This window comes from Astyanax mexicanus, chromosome 16 (genome assembly GCF_023375975.1).
Source record: "Astyanax mexicanus isolate ESR-SI-001 chromosome 16, AstMex3_surface, whole genome shotgun sequence".
Lineage (NCBI taxonomy): Eukaryota > Metazoa > Chordata > Actinopteri > Characiformes > Acestrorhamphidae > Astyanax > Astyanax mexicanus.
The window spans coordinates 40,780,111-40,801,401 of NC_064423.1; the positions used below are offsets into that span (position 1 = coordinate 40,780,111).

At 34.5% G+C, this 21,291-nt stretch overlaps 1 protein-coding gene across 1 annotated transcript in view; it reads left to right on the plus strand.

The window, feature by feature from the left end:
* The window catches only part of tub (TUB bipartite transcription factor), a 167,908-nt gene that overhangs the window by 122,962 nt on the left and 23,655 nt on the right, over positions 1–21,291 (plus strand). The window contains exons 4-6 of the mRNA XM_022670111.2: positions 9,413–9,547; positions 16,998–17,165; positions 19,843–19,964. Of these exons, the coding sequence (XP_022525832.2) occupies positions 9,413–9,547; positions 16,998–17,165; positions 19,843–19,964 (425 nt within the window). The remainder of the gene's footprint in view (positions 1–9,412; positions 9,548–16,997; positions 17,166–19,842; positions 19,965–21,291) is intronic.

The following is a 21,291-nucleotide window of genomic DNA, read 5'->3' on the forward strand; positions in this document are numbered from 1 at the left end:
ACCCTGAGGGCATCATCACTACAGGACAGTGTTTAGCTACAGATATAGGAGTATTTTAGGGTTAGTGCTGAACATAAAACTAAACCAGCTTCTTTTAAAGGTGGATTTTAGCTTTTTGAACCTTCTACAGCTTAAAAACATTTAATCATACAAATAAACGGCTTATTTAATGTTTTACGTTCCTTATAACTAGTTCTGACCTGATTTATAGAACAAAATGTTAATAATAGTAAGCAAATTGTTGTTCAGTCATGCGAAATTTTAAATTTAGTATCAATTTTAAGAAACAGATTAAGATTTTCAATCGAGGTGGCAAAATATTAAAGTATTATAAGATATTATTGTGCTTCTGCGACCATCACTTTATTTTAGGATTTTATGAGCCTTTATATTTATAACTTAAATAATAACATTAATACACTCAACTTTATTTTTGGAGCCCTTACTAAAGTATTTATAATCTAATTAATTAGATGAATAAACTCCTTTATAAACCACTTATAAACCATTTCTTTTAAGAGCCTTATTTCTGAGTATTAAAAACCTAATTAATGAGATCAATAAACTCCTTTGTAAAACCATTTATAATTGTAGGATTATAGGTGTCTTATATTAAAGTATTTATCACCTAATTAATACATTTAATAAACTCGTTTATAAAACATAAAATATAAATCCCCCTATTTTAGGATTGTATTAGCCTTATTTTGTAGTGTATAATCTATCAACATTAATAAACTCCTTTATAAACGATTTATATACTATTTCTTTTAGGAGACCTATTTTAAATTAATTTTATAAGAAACTCATTTATAAGGCATCTATAAACCCCTCTATTTTAGGATGTTATTAGCCTTGTTTTAAGGTATTTATAACCTAATTAATTAGATTAATTAACTAATTTATAAACCATTTATAAACACTTTATTTTAGGATTGTATGATTTAGGATTATATTAAAGTATTTTTAAACTAATTATATAGATTAATAAACTAATTTAAAAACTATTTATAACCTTTTTTTAGGAGCCTTATTTTAAAGTATCTATAACCTAATTAACGAGATTTATAATCCCTTTATTTAAAAAATTTATGAGCCTTATATTAAAGTATTTATAACCAAATTAATACTATTATTAAACTATTTTATAAACTATTTATAAAACCCTTTTTTCATATTTTTTATCCTTAAATTTTTAAAATATCTATAACCTAATTAATAAGAGTTGTAAACTCCTTTATAAAACATTTATAAACCCCTTGTTTTAATATTGTATGGGCCTTATTTTAAAGTATTTATAACCTAATTAATACGATTATTAAACTCCTTTATAAACTATTTATGAACTATTTCTTTTAGGAGCCTTATTTTAAAGTTTTTCTAATTAACTAACTAATTATTAATATTAATAAACTCCTTTATAAACCATTTAAAAACAATTTTGTTTAGGATTGTAAGACCATTATTTTACATCATTATTAACCTAATTAATGAGATGAATAGACTCATTTATAAACCATTCATAAACACTTTGATTTAGGAGCTGTTAAAGTATTTATAACCTAACTCATGAGATTAATAAACTCCTTTATAAACCATTTCTTTTAGGAGCCTTATTTTAAAGTATACGTAACCTAATTAATAAGAGTTGTAAACTCCTTTATAAACATTTTGTAAACTCTTTACTATAGGATTTTAGGAGACTGATTTTAAAGTATTTATAACCTAATTAACGAGATTCATTAACTCTTTATAACCACTTTATTAACACTTTATTGCATGACGCTTACTTTAAAGTATTTATAACCTAATTAATAAGAGTTGTAAACTCCTTTATAAACATTTTGTAAACTCTTTACTATAGGATTTTAGGAGACTGATTTTAAAGTATTTATAACCTAATTAACGAGATTCATAAACCGTTTATAACCCTGTTATTAACACTTTATTTTATGACCCTTACTTTAAAGTATTTATAACCTAATTAACGAGATTCATTAACTCTTTATAACCACTTTATTAACACTTTATTGTATGACCCTTACTTTAACGTATTTATAACCTAATTAACGAGATTCATTAACTCTTTATAACCACTTTATTAGCACTTTATTGTATGACCCTTACTTTAACGTATTTATAACCTAATTAACGATATTCATTAACTCTTTATAACCACTTTATTAGCACTTTATTGTATGACCCTTACTTTAAAGTATTTATAACCTAATTAATAAGAGTTGTAAACGCCTTTATAAACTATTTGTAAACCCTTTACTTTAATGTTGTATAGGCCTTATTTTAAAGTATTTATTACTGAATTATTAATATAAATAAACTCCTTTTTAAACCCAATTTAAAGGGGTACCAAGTGGTGTCACTTTAATATCATACAAAGAGACCAGGAGTAAGTAAAAAAAACTAGTTTTTTAAAATGATGATTTATTAATTAAGGGGAAATGGATCTAAATCAGTCTGATGGATGATTGGGAACTGGTGAATGGAATTAGAGATGCCGGAGAAAGCTGGCGTGGTATCAGAATGAGGCTCTGAGGTCGTGTTCCCGGCGTTCCCGGCGCTCCCGGCGCTCCGGCTGGTCTTTGTGTTGATACAGCAGTATTGATTCTGGCTCGGGGACGCTGGCTGGGGACGGCTGGTGATTGGAAATGGAAATGCTGGATGAACTTCTCAGTAAACAGAGCTGCGATGCTCCGAGCAGCAGGAGACGCCGGCGTGAGTTCTCCTATTGATCTGAAGCCCAGAGCTGCTCAACATTAGACAAGCTTCCTCACACTGACATCCTGCTCTCTACACTAATCTACATTAAACCCAGAGAGTGACGGATGTACAGCTGTATTAGAAACATTGCTTTCTCCTCATTTTATCGTCATGTGTTCGGAAATTCAAACAGTAACCCTAATATTTCTGGGATGGGTGTTATATTTATACTTATATATTTACACTATATTTCCAAATACATTCACTTACACATGTAAATCAATGAACTCAGGTGTTCCAATCACTTCCATGTCCACAGGTGTTTACAATAATTCAGCAAGTCAAATTCTGTTTTGTGCAAAACTAAATAGACTTTTTCCCCAAGTTTGACCTCTCATTACTCCAAAATGATGCAGTAGAATCACTTGATACTTACGTAATTAATAGTATAGAAAGGTTTTGTAAAGAATTGAATGTTTTCATTTGATAAAAGTATGATTTGCTGGTTTTATAGGACTCCAAAATCTGTTTTAAACAAAACCGAATAGACAAATTTTTACTAGGTTTGACCTCTTATATTTCAAAATGCTGCAGTAAAATCACTTGACACTTATGGAATTAGTAGTATAGAAAGGCTTTGTAAATAATTTAATGCTTTCATTTGATAAAAGTACGATTTGCTGGTTCCAACTGTTCCAAACTGTTAAGGTGTTCCAATCACTTCCATGTCCACAGGTGTTTATACACAACTGAATAGACATTTTCCCCAGGTTTGACCTCTCATTACTACAAAATGCTGCAGTAGAATCACTTGATACTTATGAAATTAATAGTATAGAACAGCTTTGTAAAGAATTTAATGCTTTCATTTGATAAATGTATGATTTGCTGGTTTTATAGAACTCCAAAGTCTGGTTTAAAACCGAATAGACACTTTTTTTCCTAGGTTTTCCTAGGACCTCTCATTACTCCAAAATACTACAGTAAAATCATTTGATACTTATAAAATTAGTATTATAGAAAGGCTTCTTCAAGAATGTAATAGTTTCATTTGATAATAGTTTGATTTTCTTCTTTTATATGTCTCCAAATTCTGGTTTATGCAAACCCGAATGAACATTTTTTAAATGTTTGACTTCCCACTACTCTAAAATGCTACAGTAAAATCACTTGATATTTATAGAAATAATAGTATAGAAATTGTTCTTCAAGAATGCGACTGTTATATGTGATAACAGTTTGATTTACTGGTTTTATAGATTTCCATATTCTGGTTTATACAAAACCGAATAGACATTTTCCCCAGGTTTGACCTCTCATTACTACAAAATGCTGCAGTAAAATCACATGATACTTATGAAATTAATAGTATAGAAAGGCTTTGTAAAGAATTGTATGCTTTCATTTGATAAATGTAGGATTTGCTGGTTTTATAGAACTCCAAATTCTGTTTTTTTCCTAGGTTTGACCTCTCATTACTCCAAAATGCTACAGTAAAATCACTTGATACTCAATTCTGTTTTATACAAAACTGAATGAACATTTTTCCAATGTTTGACTTCCCATTACTCTAAAATGCTAGAGTGAAATCACTTCATACTTTTGCCATTAATAGTATAGAATGACTTCTTTAGGAATGTAATGGTGTCATTTGATTACAGTGTGAATTGTTTGTATTTTAGAACTCCAAAATCTGGATTATACAAAACCGAATAGACATTTTTTCTATTTTTCTATTTTGCCTCAAAATACTACAGTAAAATCACTTGTTACTTATAGAAATAATAGTATAGAAAGGCTTCTTCAAGAATGTAATGGTTTCATTTGATAATAGTTTGATTTTCTTCTTTCTTCTTCTTTCTTTCATATGTCTCCAAATTCTGGTTTATGCAAACCCGAATGAACATTTTTTCAATGTTTGACTTCCCACTACTCTAAAATACTACACAGTAAAATTCACAGTGTCAAAAACACAGTGTAAACATGTTTTAACTCTCTGGGAGTTTTTCTAACAATCCACAGAGTTGGTGTTATTATTCAGAGTTAAAATTCAACTCTAACAGGCTCCGCCTCTTTATTCTGCTGTGTGTGTGTGTGTGTGTGTGTGTGTGTGTGTGTGTGTGGTTTAGCTTAGTTGTGGTGGTTCCCCTGATAGAGCGTTATTCACCCTCTTATAGTGTTGGGTTGGATGGTGGATAAGGGTCTCCATCCAAGAGTTATTGTGTTATGGGAGAAACATTGCTTTTTTTGGCAGTTTTTGATGGTATCTCTTGTTCTAAATAAAGCTTAGATAGTATTAAAAGGTCATTTATTCTGTGTTATAGCTCACATTATATAATGTTTTATAGATACTCTGGTATACAGTTGTTTAGATGAAATACATTCAAACAAACTTAAAAAAATGTATCTAATCTAATATAAATTGTTGTTTTACCTTGTTTTACAACCCTGCAGTGTTTGAATTAACTCTGATTAACACTGATGAGAGTTACATAGGGTTAATATATGATTCCATACAGTGTTGGATTGACTCTTGTGGTCGAGTTATTTTAACACTATAAGGAGTGGGACCATATGTTATCTAGGACAGTGTTAAATTAAACTCTTACAGAGTTAATTTGACACTGTCAGTTTTGCTGTGTACAGTAAAATCACTTGATACTTATGGAATTAATAGTATGAAAGGCTTCTTCAAGAGTATAATGGTTTCATTTGATGACGATTTGATTTGCTGGTTTGATAGGACTCCAAAATCTGGATTATACAAAACCAAATGACGTGGAAGTGATTGATTCAAACAGCTGAGTTCAGTGATTTAGATGTGTGAGCGAATATTTTTGCCAATATAGTCAATATAGTAAATAAAGTGTAAAAGCATTAACATATTAACATAGAATAGATTTTCCCTTTGCTGTGTTTAAAAGACTAAAGACTAAAGAATCTCCATGTTTTCTTCAATATTTAACATCTGCTCTATCCAGGATCCTCAGAAACCCTCAGCCTGAGTCAGTATAGAGCTATTCCCAGTAACACAGCGTAGATCATTACCATCTGCTGAATTATTCAAGCCTTCAAATTGCAAACTTCTCCTCCTTCAAAACTCCAGTATTTGTAGAATTTCCTCTCTTTACGCCGCTCATTTACATTGTTCTTAAACTCCAGCTCCTATCTCTCGCCGCTTTTCGCTCCGTGACTAATCCATCGATCCCTTTGTGGAGCTTGAGTGACAGTTTGAAGTTGGTTATACAACTCCGGCGTACACGTTCTCGAGTGTGGGCTCTGCGTCTCGCTGAGGTAGATGAGTTCTGCTCAGATCTGTCAGGGTTTGTCATGAAACTTGGTAAAAATTCAGTTCGCTGCTTCAGATCTGGTCTTAAAAGCAGCTCAGCGGGATACAGCCTTATATAAGAGACAGCGGAAGGGGGACACGCTGCAGTGCGCTAAAAAACCTTCCATTAAACCTGGGATTTTCTCTCTAAACACCCAAAGAATTTGGTCTATTTTCGATTTCATTTCGAGTTTATCCTCACTATTTCACCCTAGTGTAAAAAAAAGTAGATTAAAGCATACTTATCATTATTATACTATAGTGCATTAAAGTGTTCTTGTAGCCACTTTATTATTAATCAGTATATTTAAAGAGTGCTAAAATAAAACAACTTTTTTTTGTACTTATTTCACTTTAATTACGTTTCAATTGTGCTAAGTGTACTTAACTGTACTAAAATGAACTCATTTTAAATATACTTAACTAATAAAAGTTTAAGTAATTTAAACATACTACTTCATCTTTGTAACATATTGAGAAATGTCTAAGTATGCTGCAAATACACTAACAGATATTTAAATTTACTTAAAGCTCACCTTCCGCGAAAATCCGATTTTTCTTGTTTTTTTGTGGAATACAGTAGGTCTCTCCGAGTTGAATGTGTACACCTGCACATTAAACTGTTTTGCAGCCCCCATTGTCTGCAGGAGCTAAGCAAAGAAATCCCCCCTCCCCCCCTCCGAAAAACGGGTGAATTTTGAATTATCTTTCTGCCTACGTAGGCAGAAACTCACAGACCAGCCCACCTTGGCTCGAGAAACTCCCAGAGGCGGAGCTGAAGCGACGCAACATCACCGCTCATCAGTTAGGAGGTGGGAGGCAGTGAGCGGCAGAGCGGCGGAGGGGCGTCGCAGTGCTCCTAGCCAATCAGAGGAGAGATATTTGCATGCTGTTTGCATGTATGAATATTCATGAGCAAAGCTGGAATCCGGTCATTTTGGACACACCCCTAAAACAGTCCGTTAAAAAAGAGCTATACAGAGACACCTGAGCACTTTTTTTTTACAAAAACGGCTCACATGTCATTCATTCATACTAGAGACCACAACTAGACATTTTAAAATGAAAGAAAAAACGACGGAAGGTGAGCTTTAATATATACTAAAAGTACATTAATATTATGCTTTAATCAAATGTTTCAAAGTAAACTTTGATCATACTTCTTAAAAAGTACAATATAGTGTATTTTAAATAAATAGACTACTATGAAGTTCACTTTTAGTTTAATGTAATTCAATATACTTCTAAAATACTTATTTCCAAATATGTTTTTGTACATTTTTTTAGTAAAGTGTGTTAAAAACAGCTGGTACAGTAGTTCACTTAAAGTACAATGTATCACGTAACTTTTTTAGAAAGTAAATTAAATTACTACATTGATACATTTTTTAAATATATACATATATTTAGGTATTACATTAATGTAACAGTTAAAAAATATTTTGAATGTTCTGTAATTATAATTAGAAAAAAAAATTAAAGTACATTTGTAACACACTCAAAATTGTAGTGCAATATATTAATATATATTTTTATACCCAACGAAGTACACTAGAAGTAATCCTGTTTTCTCCTCCTCTTTAACTCAAAATATTTTAATAAACAGTGATAATGGAACTGTGGTATAATCACAATAATACACTCGAGGTTTTGCTATAATGTGTAATATTACCACTGATCCACTAATCGACGACCTTAAATGTATAATTGCTTAAGTGTATAATTGTTCAGACCAAAGGACTAAAAATCTGGTCCAATTTCTAGATGGTTTGGATTTTCAGACCAATTACAGGAAGTTGAGTTCAGTATATCACCACCCATTTAACAATAGAAGAAGAAAAAGAAGTGGTATTGTGCGGAAATCTGTTGTGCTGGTGATTCTGTATCTACTGTAACTGTAGATTAACTCTTATTTATTAACAGAAATAAAAGAAACCAGGAGGAAACTATTTAAATTTACTGAAATTTGTAAAGTTGGCACAAAAAGAGTATCAGTTAAAAGTTTGGGTTTCTTAATCTTTATTTCAGTGTTTTTTATTTTTTTATTTTAACATGTCCTTTTATGTAAATTAATACTAAAGCCATCCAAACTTTGACAGAAACTTGGAATTATTATTTACTAAACCACAAAACGTGTTACACAAACCAGAATATGTTTAATATTTTACATTCTTCAAAGTAGCTCCTCTTGTTTAAATGATAAGTTTTGAACATCTCTGCTGTATTTTCTCAGTCAGCTTTATGAGGTAGAGTCACCTGGAATTCAGGCTTTCAGTTAACAGCTGTGCTGAACTCATCAAGAGTTAATTACTTGAATTTCTTGTCTCTTAAAAAAGTGTTTGAGAGCATCAATTAAAAACAAATCTAAAACTTTGAAAGTATCCACAATGGTGCTGTATATTTGGTACATTTCGTATGTAAAGTATGTATGTTAAGACAGACAGGATGCTCCCGTCCACTGGAGGTGCTGTTTTGCCAATAGTTTTGGCCAATAGTTTTGTCACTGAATTCTTAAATCAAATCCTCAAACCAGTAGATTTACTGTATAATGTCTATACAGGGCTTGGACAATGAAACTGAAACACCTGTCATCATTTTAGTGTGGGAGGTTTCATGTCTAAATTGGAGCAGCCTGGTGATCAATCTTCATTAATTGCACATTGCACCAGTAAGAGCAGAGTGTGAAGGTTCAATTAGCAGGGTAAGAGCACAGTTCTGCTCTAAATATTACAATGCACACAACATTATGGGAGACATACCAGAGTTCAAAAGAGGACAAATTGTTGGTGCACGTCTTGCTGCCGCATCTGTGACCAAGACAGCAAGTCTTTGTGATGCATCAAGAGCCACGGTATCCAGGGTAATGTCAGCATACCACCAAGAAGCACCGACCACATCCAACAGGATTAACTGTGGACGCTGTAAGAGGAAGCTGTCTGAAAGGGATGTTCGGGTGCTAACCCGGATTGTATCCAAAAAACACATAAATCCACGGCTGATCAAATCACGCAGAATTCAATGTGCACCTCAACTCTCCTGTTTCCACCAGAACTGTCCGTCACCACAATCAATTACTGTGCTCTAAAACCAGGTGTTTCAGTTTCATTGTTCAACCCCTGTATGGTCATTTGGTAATGGCATGTAACAGGTAAAGCTCCGCCCCCTTTTCCCCTCAGTTTATCTGCTTTGATAAGCTGTCTTTTTTACTAATTCTTCTCTTTAACTCTTTAACTCTGACTTCTAACATTTTCCCTTCTTCCTTCTTTTCCTTCTCTCGTCCTCACGCCCTCTCACACTCCTCCCTCCTCTGTCGTTCCTCCTCTGGCTCCGCCCCCTCATCCCCCCCCCCCGGGCCTCCTCGCGTAGTACAAGAAGCCGAACAGGAGGAGGTCAAGGCTGTAGCGGAGATTCAGGCTCCTCGCTCGGTTAAAAAAGCCAAGCCTCCCACGTCCACCCCGCAGACGGGCAGCGCCAAGAAGGAGAAAAAGGGGAAGCACAAAGGTCAGCCACTCGGCCGTGCCCGTTTCTGCCCGTTTTTGCCCATTTCCTGCCATGCAGAACCTGGCCTGAGATCCACCCAGCATGTGCATGACATTAAATATATATGTTTTTACAGTATGCATGGAATAACAGTGTGAAAAGGTGGTTTGTGCATGCTGTGGTTATCAGATTTGTGCCATATTCAGATGCAGAATGATGTTGCAAATAGATGTAGCCATGTTTTTTTGTTTTTGGCAATTGTAAATGTAATGCAGAAAAGATGGCGGCATTACTGTGAGTTACTATTTTGTCATATTCTGTAAGGAACCGACCGACACGTAGATAAATATTACAATAACTACATATCATCTGTCTTAACTATAATAACTTAATACACATCCACAGCCCACAAATACAACAGCTACAAACTACAAAAGTATACAATAGTCCCAACAATAAATGCTTAATTTGCCTACTCTCACTCATTTGTATGACGAAAGTACACCAGAGCAGCCAAAACATTAAGTACACACAAAAACTCACCAATCAGGCGGCCTGTTATTATTGTAAATTAGCTTCACGTGGAAGGACAGCCTTTGAAAAGGCTATTTAATACACAATATCTGTCTTATTTGCCGTTGCAATTCCATTATAGTTAGCAAACTATTAAACTAAGCCAGCATGAGCTCCGTTTTACACTAAGCAATGCTGAAAATCATGAATCTGATTGGTTAGACTGTCCTTCAACTTTGCTAATAGACCCTTCAAAAAATCAGGAGAAGGGTCCACGCAGACACAAGGGGGCAGAACCCATTTTAAACAGCAGTTTTGATTGGTTAAAACATGTCAGTCAGATAAGAGTCCTGTAGCAACTGAAAAACACTAAAAAGACTAATGCTTTGAATTAGTTGCTGTTTTTTTACTTTAGTTAATTTATAAAATAAATTCTTACACTTACAATAACTATAATATATATTTCCTGATTAAATATTATGTAATTATTTACATGCATTTATTGTCACCCCTTAGGCCCTTAGAAGGGCCTCACTGCACACCACTGTGTAATACTCTATGAAGTCTTAATGGACGCCAGGACCACAGGCTTTCATTTTGGCTACTGTTAATGTTCATGAGTCAACCATCAGGAGGCCAAAATATAACTTTTTGGTTTAACAGGGTTTCAAGGGTCCTGAAAATAGATAGATAGATAGAGAGCAGAGAGCTAACTAACATTAGCTGGGAGCTAACTAACATTTTAACGTTAGCGGCGAGCTGGCTAATATGTTAACTTTAGTGGCGAGTTAGCTATCTATGTTAATGGGAAGAGAACTAAGTTTATCGGAGAGCTAACTAACATTAGCTCTGAGTTAGCTAACATACTAATGTTAGCGGCGAGCTAGATAACTTCATTAATGGGATGAGAACTAAGGTTAGCGGAGAGCTAGCTAACATACTAATGTTTGCTTTGATTTAGCAAACTTCGTAAATGGGAACAGAACTAAGGTCAGCGGAGAGCTAGCTAACAGGCTAACATTCGCAGTGAGCTAGCTAACATACTAATGTTTGCTTTGATTTAGCAAACTTCGTAAATGGGAAGAGAACTAAGGTTAGTGGAGAGGTAGCTAACAGACTAACATTAACTGCAAGCTAGCTAACAGATTAATGTTAGCAGTGAGCTATCTAACATACTTACATTAGCTGCAAGCTAGCTAATAGATTAACATTAGCTGCAAGCTAGCTAACATACTAATGTTCGCGGCAAGCTAGCTAACTTGATTAATGGGAAGAGAACTAAAGTTAGCGGAGAGCTAGCTAACAGACTAACATTAGCTGCGAGCTAGCTAACATACTAACGTTTGCGGTGAGCTAGCTAACTTGATTAATGGGAAGAGAACTAAGGTCAGCGGAGAGCTAGCTAACAGGCTAACATTCGCAGTGAGCTAGCTAACATACTAATGTTCGCGGCAAGCTAGCTAACTTGATTAATGGGAAGAGAACTAAGGTCAGTGGAGAGCTAGCTAACAGGCTAACATTCGCAGTGAGCTAGCTAACTTCGTTAACGGGAAGAGAACTAAGGTTAGCGGAGCGCTAGCTAATATTAGCAAATATCAAATCACACTCGCAGTTAGTTTCCTGCTTTAATTCCAAATGATCAGGGCTGACAACTGGATGAGTGTAGTTACAGCTGGGTGAATCAGGTGAATCACCTTTCACTTTTTTGGTTTTGACACCGTCTGTAATAGTGATATAAAGGAAGACCCTCTGTCTGTGTGTCTTCACACCATTATCCACACTGTCTTTTTATCTTTCATCATCTCTTACTGAGAGCTTTCTCTATAAAACAACAGTGTGTTGGAGGATTTCTCGCCTTCCCTCTCGTCAGCGGCGGTGCTTACAAGCTTTCACTTATAGCAGAAAGCAAGACTCTCGCGCCTGCTGTGATCAGGAGTGCACAGAGTCTCAAAATCTCAAAAGCTACACTCACACAGCAGCTAAAAGTGACCGAAAAATTATATTTTTACCAAATCTGAGTTTTTTTTTAGGCAGTGCAAAGGTTTGGACAAACTTTCATTATTTAAAAATGTTCTGTACTGTAGATTAGAACTAAAATCATCCAAACTATGAGGAAAAACATATGGAATTATTTAATAAACAAGAAAAAAAAGTGTTAAACAATTCAGAATATGTTTTATATATTAGATTCTACAAAGTAGGGACCTCACCTGGAATTCAGGCTTTCAGTTAACAGCTGTGCTGAACTCATCAAGAGTTAATTACTTGAATTTCTGGCCTCTTAATAAAGTGTTTAAGAGCATCAGTTGTAAAGTAGTGAAGAGTATTGAGTATTGTGAATATTTGAGTAATGTTCTAATCTAGATTATGAGAAGCGAGAAAAGAAAAGAAAGAAAATACTTTAAAAAAGTATACTTTGAAAGTATCCTCAAAAAAAGTCAAGTGCAAACAAGACCATCAAAAACCGTTATAATGCTGAAACTGGCACTCATCAGGACCGCGAGAGTTTTCTCTGTTGTAAAGGATACGTTTAAAAGTTACCAGTCTCAGAAAACCCAGCCAATCAGAGAACAGAATGAACGACGACTTCACACACACATTCGAGCCTCACACACACAGAACAGGCGTCTTTCAACCACACTAAAAATATGGATTTATAGAACTGCAGATTTCAGTGAGATTTATTAAAAATTAAACATCTTTAACTTATGATTGACTACATCTGTTGCTTCATTTGAATTAAAAAAAACATCACGGCCACGCCCACAGGACTAGCTGAGAGATCCGGTGTTCTGTCGAGTTGTGCTACCCTGTCAAACCGTGCTATAATCTATTTAAAGGTAAAAATACACATTAATAAATAAAGAAGCACAATATTAGAGCATGTTTCCAGGAGAAGTGCATGCACTATATTTTATTAGAAACAAAGAGTGGGGTTCTGAGTGGTCCAGCTCGCTAAAGAGCTGCCACTGCGATCGGGAGATTGCTGGTTTGAATCCCATTCATGCAGCTTGCCATCAGCTGCCGGAGCCCTGAGAGAGCACAATTGGCTTTCCTCTAAGCGCGCTGTGATGCTACTCGCTCTCACTTTCCTCTCGTGTTCCTCTCACTTTCCTCTTGCGTTCCTCTCACGTTCCTCTCGCTTTCCTCTCACTTTCCTCCCGTTTTCCTCTCACGTTCCTCTCGCTTTCCTATCGTGTTTCTCTCGTGTTCCTCTCGCTTTCCTCTTGTGTTCCTCTCGCGTTCCTCTCGCGTTCCTCTCGTGTATCTCTCGTGTTCCTCTCGTGTTCCTCACGTGTTCCTCTCGCGTTCCTCTCGTGTTCCTCTCGTGTTCCTCTCGCGTTCCTCGGCCTCTTCAGGAGATATAGAAAACTCAGGGTGACGTGAGAGATGATCTCAGGAAAACATAATGAGCTAATACTCCTGAGACCTTTAGCATTCTGAGATCTGGCAGGAGGCTGGGAGAAAGGTAGAGTCCTGAAGGTCATGTATTGTGAGATGCCATTTAAAGGGCTTAGTGGAGCATCATGGTCCTGCTGGTCTGAGCGGGTGAGTGGCTAAAATTTAATGCTGTATTTTGGCCTCAGTACTTAGTAAATAAATACTGTTTTTAAAACTTGTCTTAAAACTTATTTTTATTCTTTGGCTTTGGACCAAAAATTAGATTTTGCTCTTATTTTTGGTAGTTTTTGTCACATTCTCGCTCTGTTTCTCATCTTTTCTGATCTTTTTTTTCCATGTCTGTGTTTTCTTTTCCCACGTGCTCCCCTGCACATGGCCCTGTGTACTCCTCTGCGTCTCCTCCCTCTCGTTACCTGCCCCAGGTGTTTCCTGTTTCTTGAATACTTCTGGAAAAAAATCTTTTCCTGATTTTACCAAATTAAAATCCTCTGGAATATAATCAAAAGGAAGATGGATGATCACAAGCCATCAAACCACCAAACTGAACTGCTTGAATTTTTGCACCAGGAGTAAAGCAGCATAAAGTTATCCAAAAGCAGTGTGTAAGACTGGTGGAGGAGGAGAACATGATGCCAAGATGAGCATGAAAGCACGAAAACTGTGATTAAAAACCACCCACCAAATATTGATTTCTGAACTCTTAAAACTTAAACTTTGAATATGAACTTGTTTTCTTTGCATTATTTGAGGTCTGAAAGCTCTGCATCTTTTTTTTGTTATTTCAGTCATTTCTCATTTTCTGCAAATAAAAGCTTGGAATTTGGGAGAAATGTTGTCTGTAGTTTATAGTAGTTACAACAGAGGAAACTCTCGCTCTTCATTTGCTGGGGTGGTCCTGATTAGTGCCAGTTCCATCATTAAAAGTTTTCACTGTATACCTGTAACTCTACCTCTTCACTACTTTACAACTTATGCTCTCAAACACATTAAAAGGCGAGAAAAACAAGTTATTAACTCTTAACTCTTGGTGTCTGGAGGAGCTTGTGAAAACCACCACTAGTGACTCTTTCTCTGCTGCATGAGTGATGCAGAACTTTCAGTGTTTATATGCAAATGCTTAGCATGTGCCTGCATGTGTCACTGTGTTTGTAATCGCATTTCAGCATGCCTAAAAATAATATAACCACAGAATGTGTGTGTGTGTGTGTGTGTGTGTGTGTGTGTGTGTCAGTGTTGGGGTATTTACTTTAAAAAGAAATCAATTACTTAGTACTCATTACTTTACTAAAATTGTAATTTGTTTGTTTTACTCATTACTTCCTGAAAAAAGTCTTCATTCTTTATAAACTTAATTTAAAATACCTGAAGTACTTTATGTTTATACTTTATATTTATTTCGCTTTATTTGAGGACAAGATGTGGCAGCAGTTGCTACATAAATAATGTAGTCAATTTAATGGTATTAATCAGGTTTGTGCTGCAAATATTTGCAGTCAAGACATTAATTCATGCACAAATTATGCAGAATTCAAATTATGCTGAAGACATCTTGGAAATGTTGGTATTACTTCACATCCTGGAGTTCTTTAATTATATTGCATTATGAATGCATTTACAGTACATTATATACTGAAGCATACAGTACATAATACTGTACCAACTGTACCTTGGTTGGTGTAGCACAGTGGATAACACCACCGCCTTCTTATGAGCTACCTCACTCTGGATAAGCTGGATAAGGAGTGTAAGCTAAATGCTGTAAATGTTAATATACAAACACTGTACCTTATAGTGACAGTTATAAGCTTGTATAATAACTCCTATATAAACCCTTAACCCTTGTGTGGTGTTCGGGTCTGTGGGACCCGTTTTCATTTTTCATCAAATGATACAAAAAATATATATATTTTTTCTAGCTCAAACTCATTGGCATTGGCTCATTTTTTGTGAAAAACATATATCAAAACACATTTTCGATAAACACACACTGTACACCCCCCCCCCCACACACACACACACATTTATATTATACAGTATGTTTGGCCAAGGGCTAATAAACATTGCTTCATTTGTAAATTTTAAACTAAACAAATTTTCTACTCATATCTTGAGTTTAATTCATTTTCTTTTACATTTTATTAAAAAACTAATAAAAAAAGAGTAGCACTTTTTAAAAGAAATGTAACATAAGAAAGGTAAAGGGCAAATATTAACCATGTAAGCTGCTTATATTGCTCGCAGTTTAGGTGAAGCAAGCATGTGTAAAGCATTTTAATGTAAAATTGCTTCATTTTGCTGAATTAAATACAAGTAACAAAGTAAACGAGTAACAAAAATATGAACACCACACAAGGGTTAAAGCAACATACTGTACATAAGACAACAGATATTAAGGCATTCTTTTTATAAAGTTACATAAATGTGCTTATACAGCTGGCACGCTCTAAATCAAGGGCCAGATATTTTCCAAGCCATTACGTGGCAGGCCACAAAAAAAATCTTAATGCCGGATAAGCTGAATTTACTTAAAACGATTGAGGAAACCGCCTGCCTCAAAAAAGTTAATTAACGGTTAATTAACGGAACTTAAGTTAGCATAACTTAGAACATCAAATTATTACAACTAAAGGGGAAGTTGATTTAACTTTCTTATTTTTTTATACTGTAAGAACCGGATAATTTGAATTTTTTAAGTAATGGGGAATGAAAATTTGAGTTAGCATAAACTAAAACATCAAGTTATTACAGCTAAAGGGGAAGTTGATTTATTTGTAAGGTAGCCCAGGGGGGGGGGGGGGGGGGGGAATCACTACACACTGATGAGTAGTGAGTGTTAGTCAGAAACTGTTGGACACACCCAGTATGCAAATAGATTGTGACAGAAGCCAATGGAAAAGAAGCTGTTAATGGAAAAACAGACTAAACTCAGTTATTATTATAAGTTGGTTCAACTCAAAGATCTCAGTTTGAATAGTACAGTATATGTGCCCACAAATTCAGTTCAACTAACTCAAAATAGTTGAGTATTGTTTAGAAATATACAATTTTATGTAAAACAGACTTAAATCATTTGAGTTTAAACAGCGTATGGTTTTAGAGTGTAGCTCTCCAGCCCAGAGGGTTGTGGAACCCAATTGCAGATTAAAAGTAGATTAACCCCTTTTTTTAGGTCTAATTTGGCAGAAAAAAACACTCCCGAGCTGCCAATTACTGTAGTCTGGGCCAATGCGCCACCTAGCGGCTTGGAGTGGAACTACTGCCTGACATAGTAACACAGTTTTTATTCAATTAAATTCGTAACTAATACATTTGTGTGATTATATTGCAGAACATTTAACATAATATGATGTAATATGTTACATTATTGTATTTTTTACCCCGACACTGGCCATTATATATGTGTGTGTGTGTTTATTAGTGTCAGTATAATAGTGCTCTAATATTTAATATGAATAATAATATTAAAACTTACTAAAGCATTGCCAGCTGCAGGCGGTTGTTGAGGTTGGTCAGGTGGTTGCTGTGAGCTGCTGTTGTTGTTGTGGTGGTACCGCAGGGATCGATGGGCCGGCTGCCTTCCCGGATGAGGGGCAGATCCAGATCCTAACGGTGGGCCACTCTCCCGCTCCCGAGGGCGAGGCTGAGGGTCCGGGGCAGGGGGAGGGGCTCAGCAGCTCTCAGACCCAAAGCAAACAGGACCTCCGGGTCACCATGCTGAAAAAAGGTAACCCGCCTTATAGGAGTGAAAAAGTCATGAAAAATCATGAACATTTATAAGTTAAAACATGTATGAACCCTGTATTACACACAGAAGGATCTACTGAACATTTTTTTTAAAGAGACACAGTAAATTGTGTAAAATATTTTTTTTTATTACATTTTTTACTTAGTCAGTGCTTGTATTATATATATATATATATATATATTTATATATAGCGTTTCTAACATTACTAACCAGCTAACAGCTAACAACTCTACAGTAATCCAATATCAATATCAGTATTAATCTGAATATAAAGGATCGGATGTTATCGGTATGTAATAAGATGTTATCTTTATGCTATCGAATGTTATCGTTATGTTATTGGTATGTAAAAGGATGTTATCAGATGTTATCGATATGTAATAGGATGTTATTAGGTGTTATCGGTATGTAATAGGATGTTATTAGGTGTTATCGGTATGTTATCGGATGTTATCGATATGTTATTGATATGTTATCAGTATGTTATCGGGTGTTATTGGATGTTATCTTTGTTATCGAATGTTTTCGGTATGTTAGTGGATGTTAGCGGTATGTTGTCGAATGTTATCTTTATGTTATCAGTATGTTATCTGGTGTTATTGGATGTTATCTTTGTTATCGAATGTTTTTGGTATTTTAGTGGATGTTATCGGTGTGTTATTGGATGTTAGCGGATGTTATCTGTATGTTAGCGGTATGTTATCAAATGTTATTGTTAAGTTATCGGTATGTTATCGTTATGTAATAGGATGTTATGGGATGTTATTGGTATGTTATTGGATGTTATCGTTATGCTATCGAAAATTATTGTTAAGTTATCATTATGTTATCGGTATGTAATAGGATGTTATCGGATGTTATCGGTATGTTATCGTTATGTTATCGGTATGTAATAGGATGTTATCGGATGTTATCGTTATGTTATCGGATGTTATCGGTATGTAATAGGATGTTAGGTGTAATCGGTATGTTATCGGATGTTATCGGTATGTAATAGGTATGATATTTAATATCTGGCTGTGTTTATGAATAGTTATAGGTTCAATATAGACACCCAATATACCATTTTAAAGCTTAGAATCTCTGCTTTTCAGTTATATAGCCTATTTAGCTGTATCTCCTTTCAGAAAATAAACATTTAGGGCGAAATATGCCTTGGTTATGAAAATGTTATACATGTTATACACCATTCGAACCGTCTTCCCCTCCGGATTCCGAAACTGTGCTCCGTTTTAGTGTAGGATGTACGGCCCCTGAATTAGAGCTGAAAGAGCGCGTTGCAGCGCGTGTTCAGAGTTGAAAAATGCACAGGTTTGGTCCTGTAGTTACCTAAAGTCACTCCCCCCCACCCCCCCAACACCCACCAGCGCGTCCCCCACTCTCTTACCTTCAAAAAGAGCCCAGACTCAAGAAAATCCATCGATCCAGTCTCCTATAATCCACAGTTATATCCACCCCGCGCGAGGAATAATGTGAGACGGAATCTTAACTTTAATTACGAATTAAAAGCATTTTATTCGACGCTGCTCCGATTCTGGCCCACAGCCAGACAGGGCGGAGCCTACTGGACATGACGGTATGAGAGTGAGGTCTCTCAGCCAATCAGGTGGCGAGCTCGGCCAGCTGAAAGGCTAAAGAAGAGAGATGCTTGGCCATAGAAACTTTCTCTAATAGATTTTCCACTCAGCAGAACAACCGCTCTTAAAGAGACACTGCGGATTTCTGTTTGTATATGAGTAGACCACACAAAAACCCAGAATTTACTGAAAAATGAGTTATAAAAGTGGTCTTTTTTATTCTTATAAAGTTTCCAGTCCTTTGGAGAAAGAAAAGACCATTACTGATTCAAATCACTATAACTTCTAACCAGTAATAGGTAGCAGTTTAAAATTTTATATGATGATTGTAAACACATTATAGTAAAATATAGAGTTGTCAAAACCCTTCATCCATAGAAATAGTTCATTTTATGTGTCTGAAAATAAAAAAAAATAATAGAAAATCTGAAAAGCGCCTAAAAATTTTCCTGGTTTTTACCATATATTGGCCATTACATGTTCAATTGAATAATTAAAATGCCTTAAATGAATTGTGTAAAGGCTTCTAAGTAATATTAATTCATAGAATTGACTCTAAATAATTTAATATTGGAGTGATAAGCCTTCAAATGTGAGTATGTAATTTCAGGCGGAAAATGGTAAAAATAGGCTTGGAGCTTAAGAGGTTAAAATCATTATGACATGATTTTATCATGATGTTTTTCCTTGTATGTGTGTGAGGGAGGTAATAATGATACTGTAGTTTAGCTCCATATTCCACACTTAACAACTAGGAAAGACGAAACGTGCCATTACCTGTGTAACAAAGAGAGAGCCTGAACTTCAATATAAATAAAGTAATGTACCTTCTGAACTCTGCAGTAAACAGCATACAGTGAAGACTGTGTTATATTGCTAAATACAAATGTTATTAATACATCACCAGACTCTTTAAACAAATGTAAAATGTACAAGTTAAAGTTTTCAGATTAATCTGGATTTAAAGTTGTAATTTAACGCTGACATTTCTGGTGTTTCGAAACAAAATGCAATATATTTTTTATATATGTGTATTGATTCTGTGCTAGCCTTGACTCTTAATTTCATACTTTCTTCAGGAATCTCCAGTAGTATGAATTTTGATGAAGAGGAGGATGATGAAGATGAGGTCAGCTCGAGTTCCTCTCAGCTCAACAGCAACACGAGACCAGGATCCGCCACCAGCAAGAAATCCAGCAAGGTAAGGGTTAAATACTCAAACCCTTATTTTAGAAGTAAACTTAAAAACGTAAAAGTGTTAAAAAAAAAACAAAATTCTTTGGGGCTGTCCTGATGAGTGCCAGTTCCATCTTTGTAACGTTTTTTTAATGAATGCTACGCTCTTTGCTTATTTTGTTAATATTTGGAACTGTGAAAATTCAGCAACTAAAAAAATTTGTTGGCAAGTTACAAAAAAAAAAACACTTTTAATGTTTGACTGATTAAGTGAAAAGACACAATACTTTCTACCAAACAAGGATGTTTTATTTTTAAAGCAAGACTAAAGTAACAAATCACGCTTCTTCATTTGTTATTGGCCAGAAGAACGGTTCTTGTCTGACTGCATTGTTCCAAGTGTAAAGTTTGGTAGAGGGGGGATCATTATGATTATGGTATGAGGGTGTTTTTTTTTCAGAATAGGTGGATTGGTTCCCCAAGAAAATAATACCATAGAAAAACTTTTTTTTTTTTTTATTAACTTTTATTTTGAAAGTGCACCGAAATCTGCACCCCTGCCATGAAATGCACTCTCTCCCGGGAGCATGTTTCTAATTAAAGTTGGCTAAACAATTATTTCGGCTTTTTAATCAAGAAAACCTGAGTGCGCACTCCTAAGAGAAGGTGCTTTTCCTGGCGGGGGTGCTGAATTCAGCACAACACCAGCTTTACATGCGAGGTCAGTGATGAGAGCATTGAATCGCAACAATAAAACAATAAACCAGAATAAATATTAACAATATTAACTGCTGCCAAAAATCTCTATAAAACATGAAGTTATTTTCTTTTAATAAAAGGACGCCATCGTAAAAAGTGCTTTTAGTAGAAAAAATAAAAAAAACACAGGACACAACGCTATTGAGTTTTTTTTAAAAGAGCGAAAAAAAAGGAAAATGTATAACAGAATTGACATGCCAGCACATCACCTAGCGGTTAGCATTGGCTAACATGCTTGGACCTTAATAATAATAATAATAATAATAATAATAATAATAAAAAAAAAAAATAATAATAATAATAATAATAATAATAATAATAATAATAAAAAGAATAATAATAATAATAATAATAATAATAATAATAATAATAATAATAATAATAATAATAATAATAATAAAAAAATAAATAATAATAATAATAATAATAATAATAATAATAATAATAATAAAAAAAAAATAATAATAATAATAATAATAATAATAATAATAAAAAGAATAATAATAATAATAATAATAATAATAATAATAATAATAATAATAATAATAATAATAATAAAAAAATAATAATAATAATAATAATAAAAAAAAAAT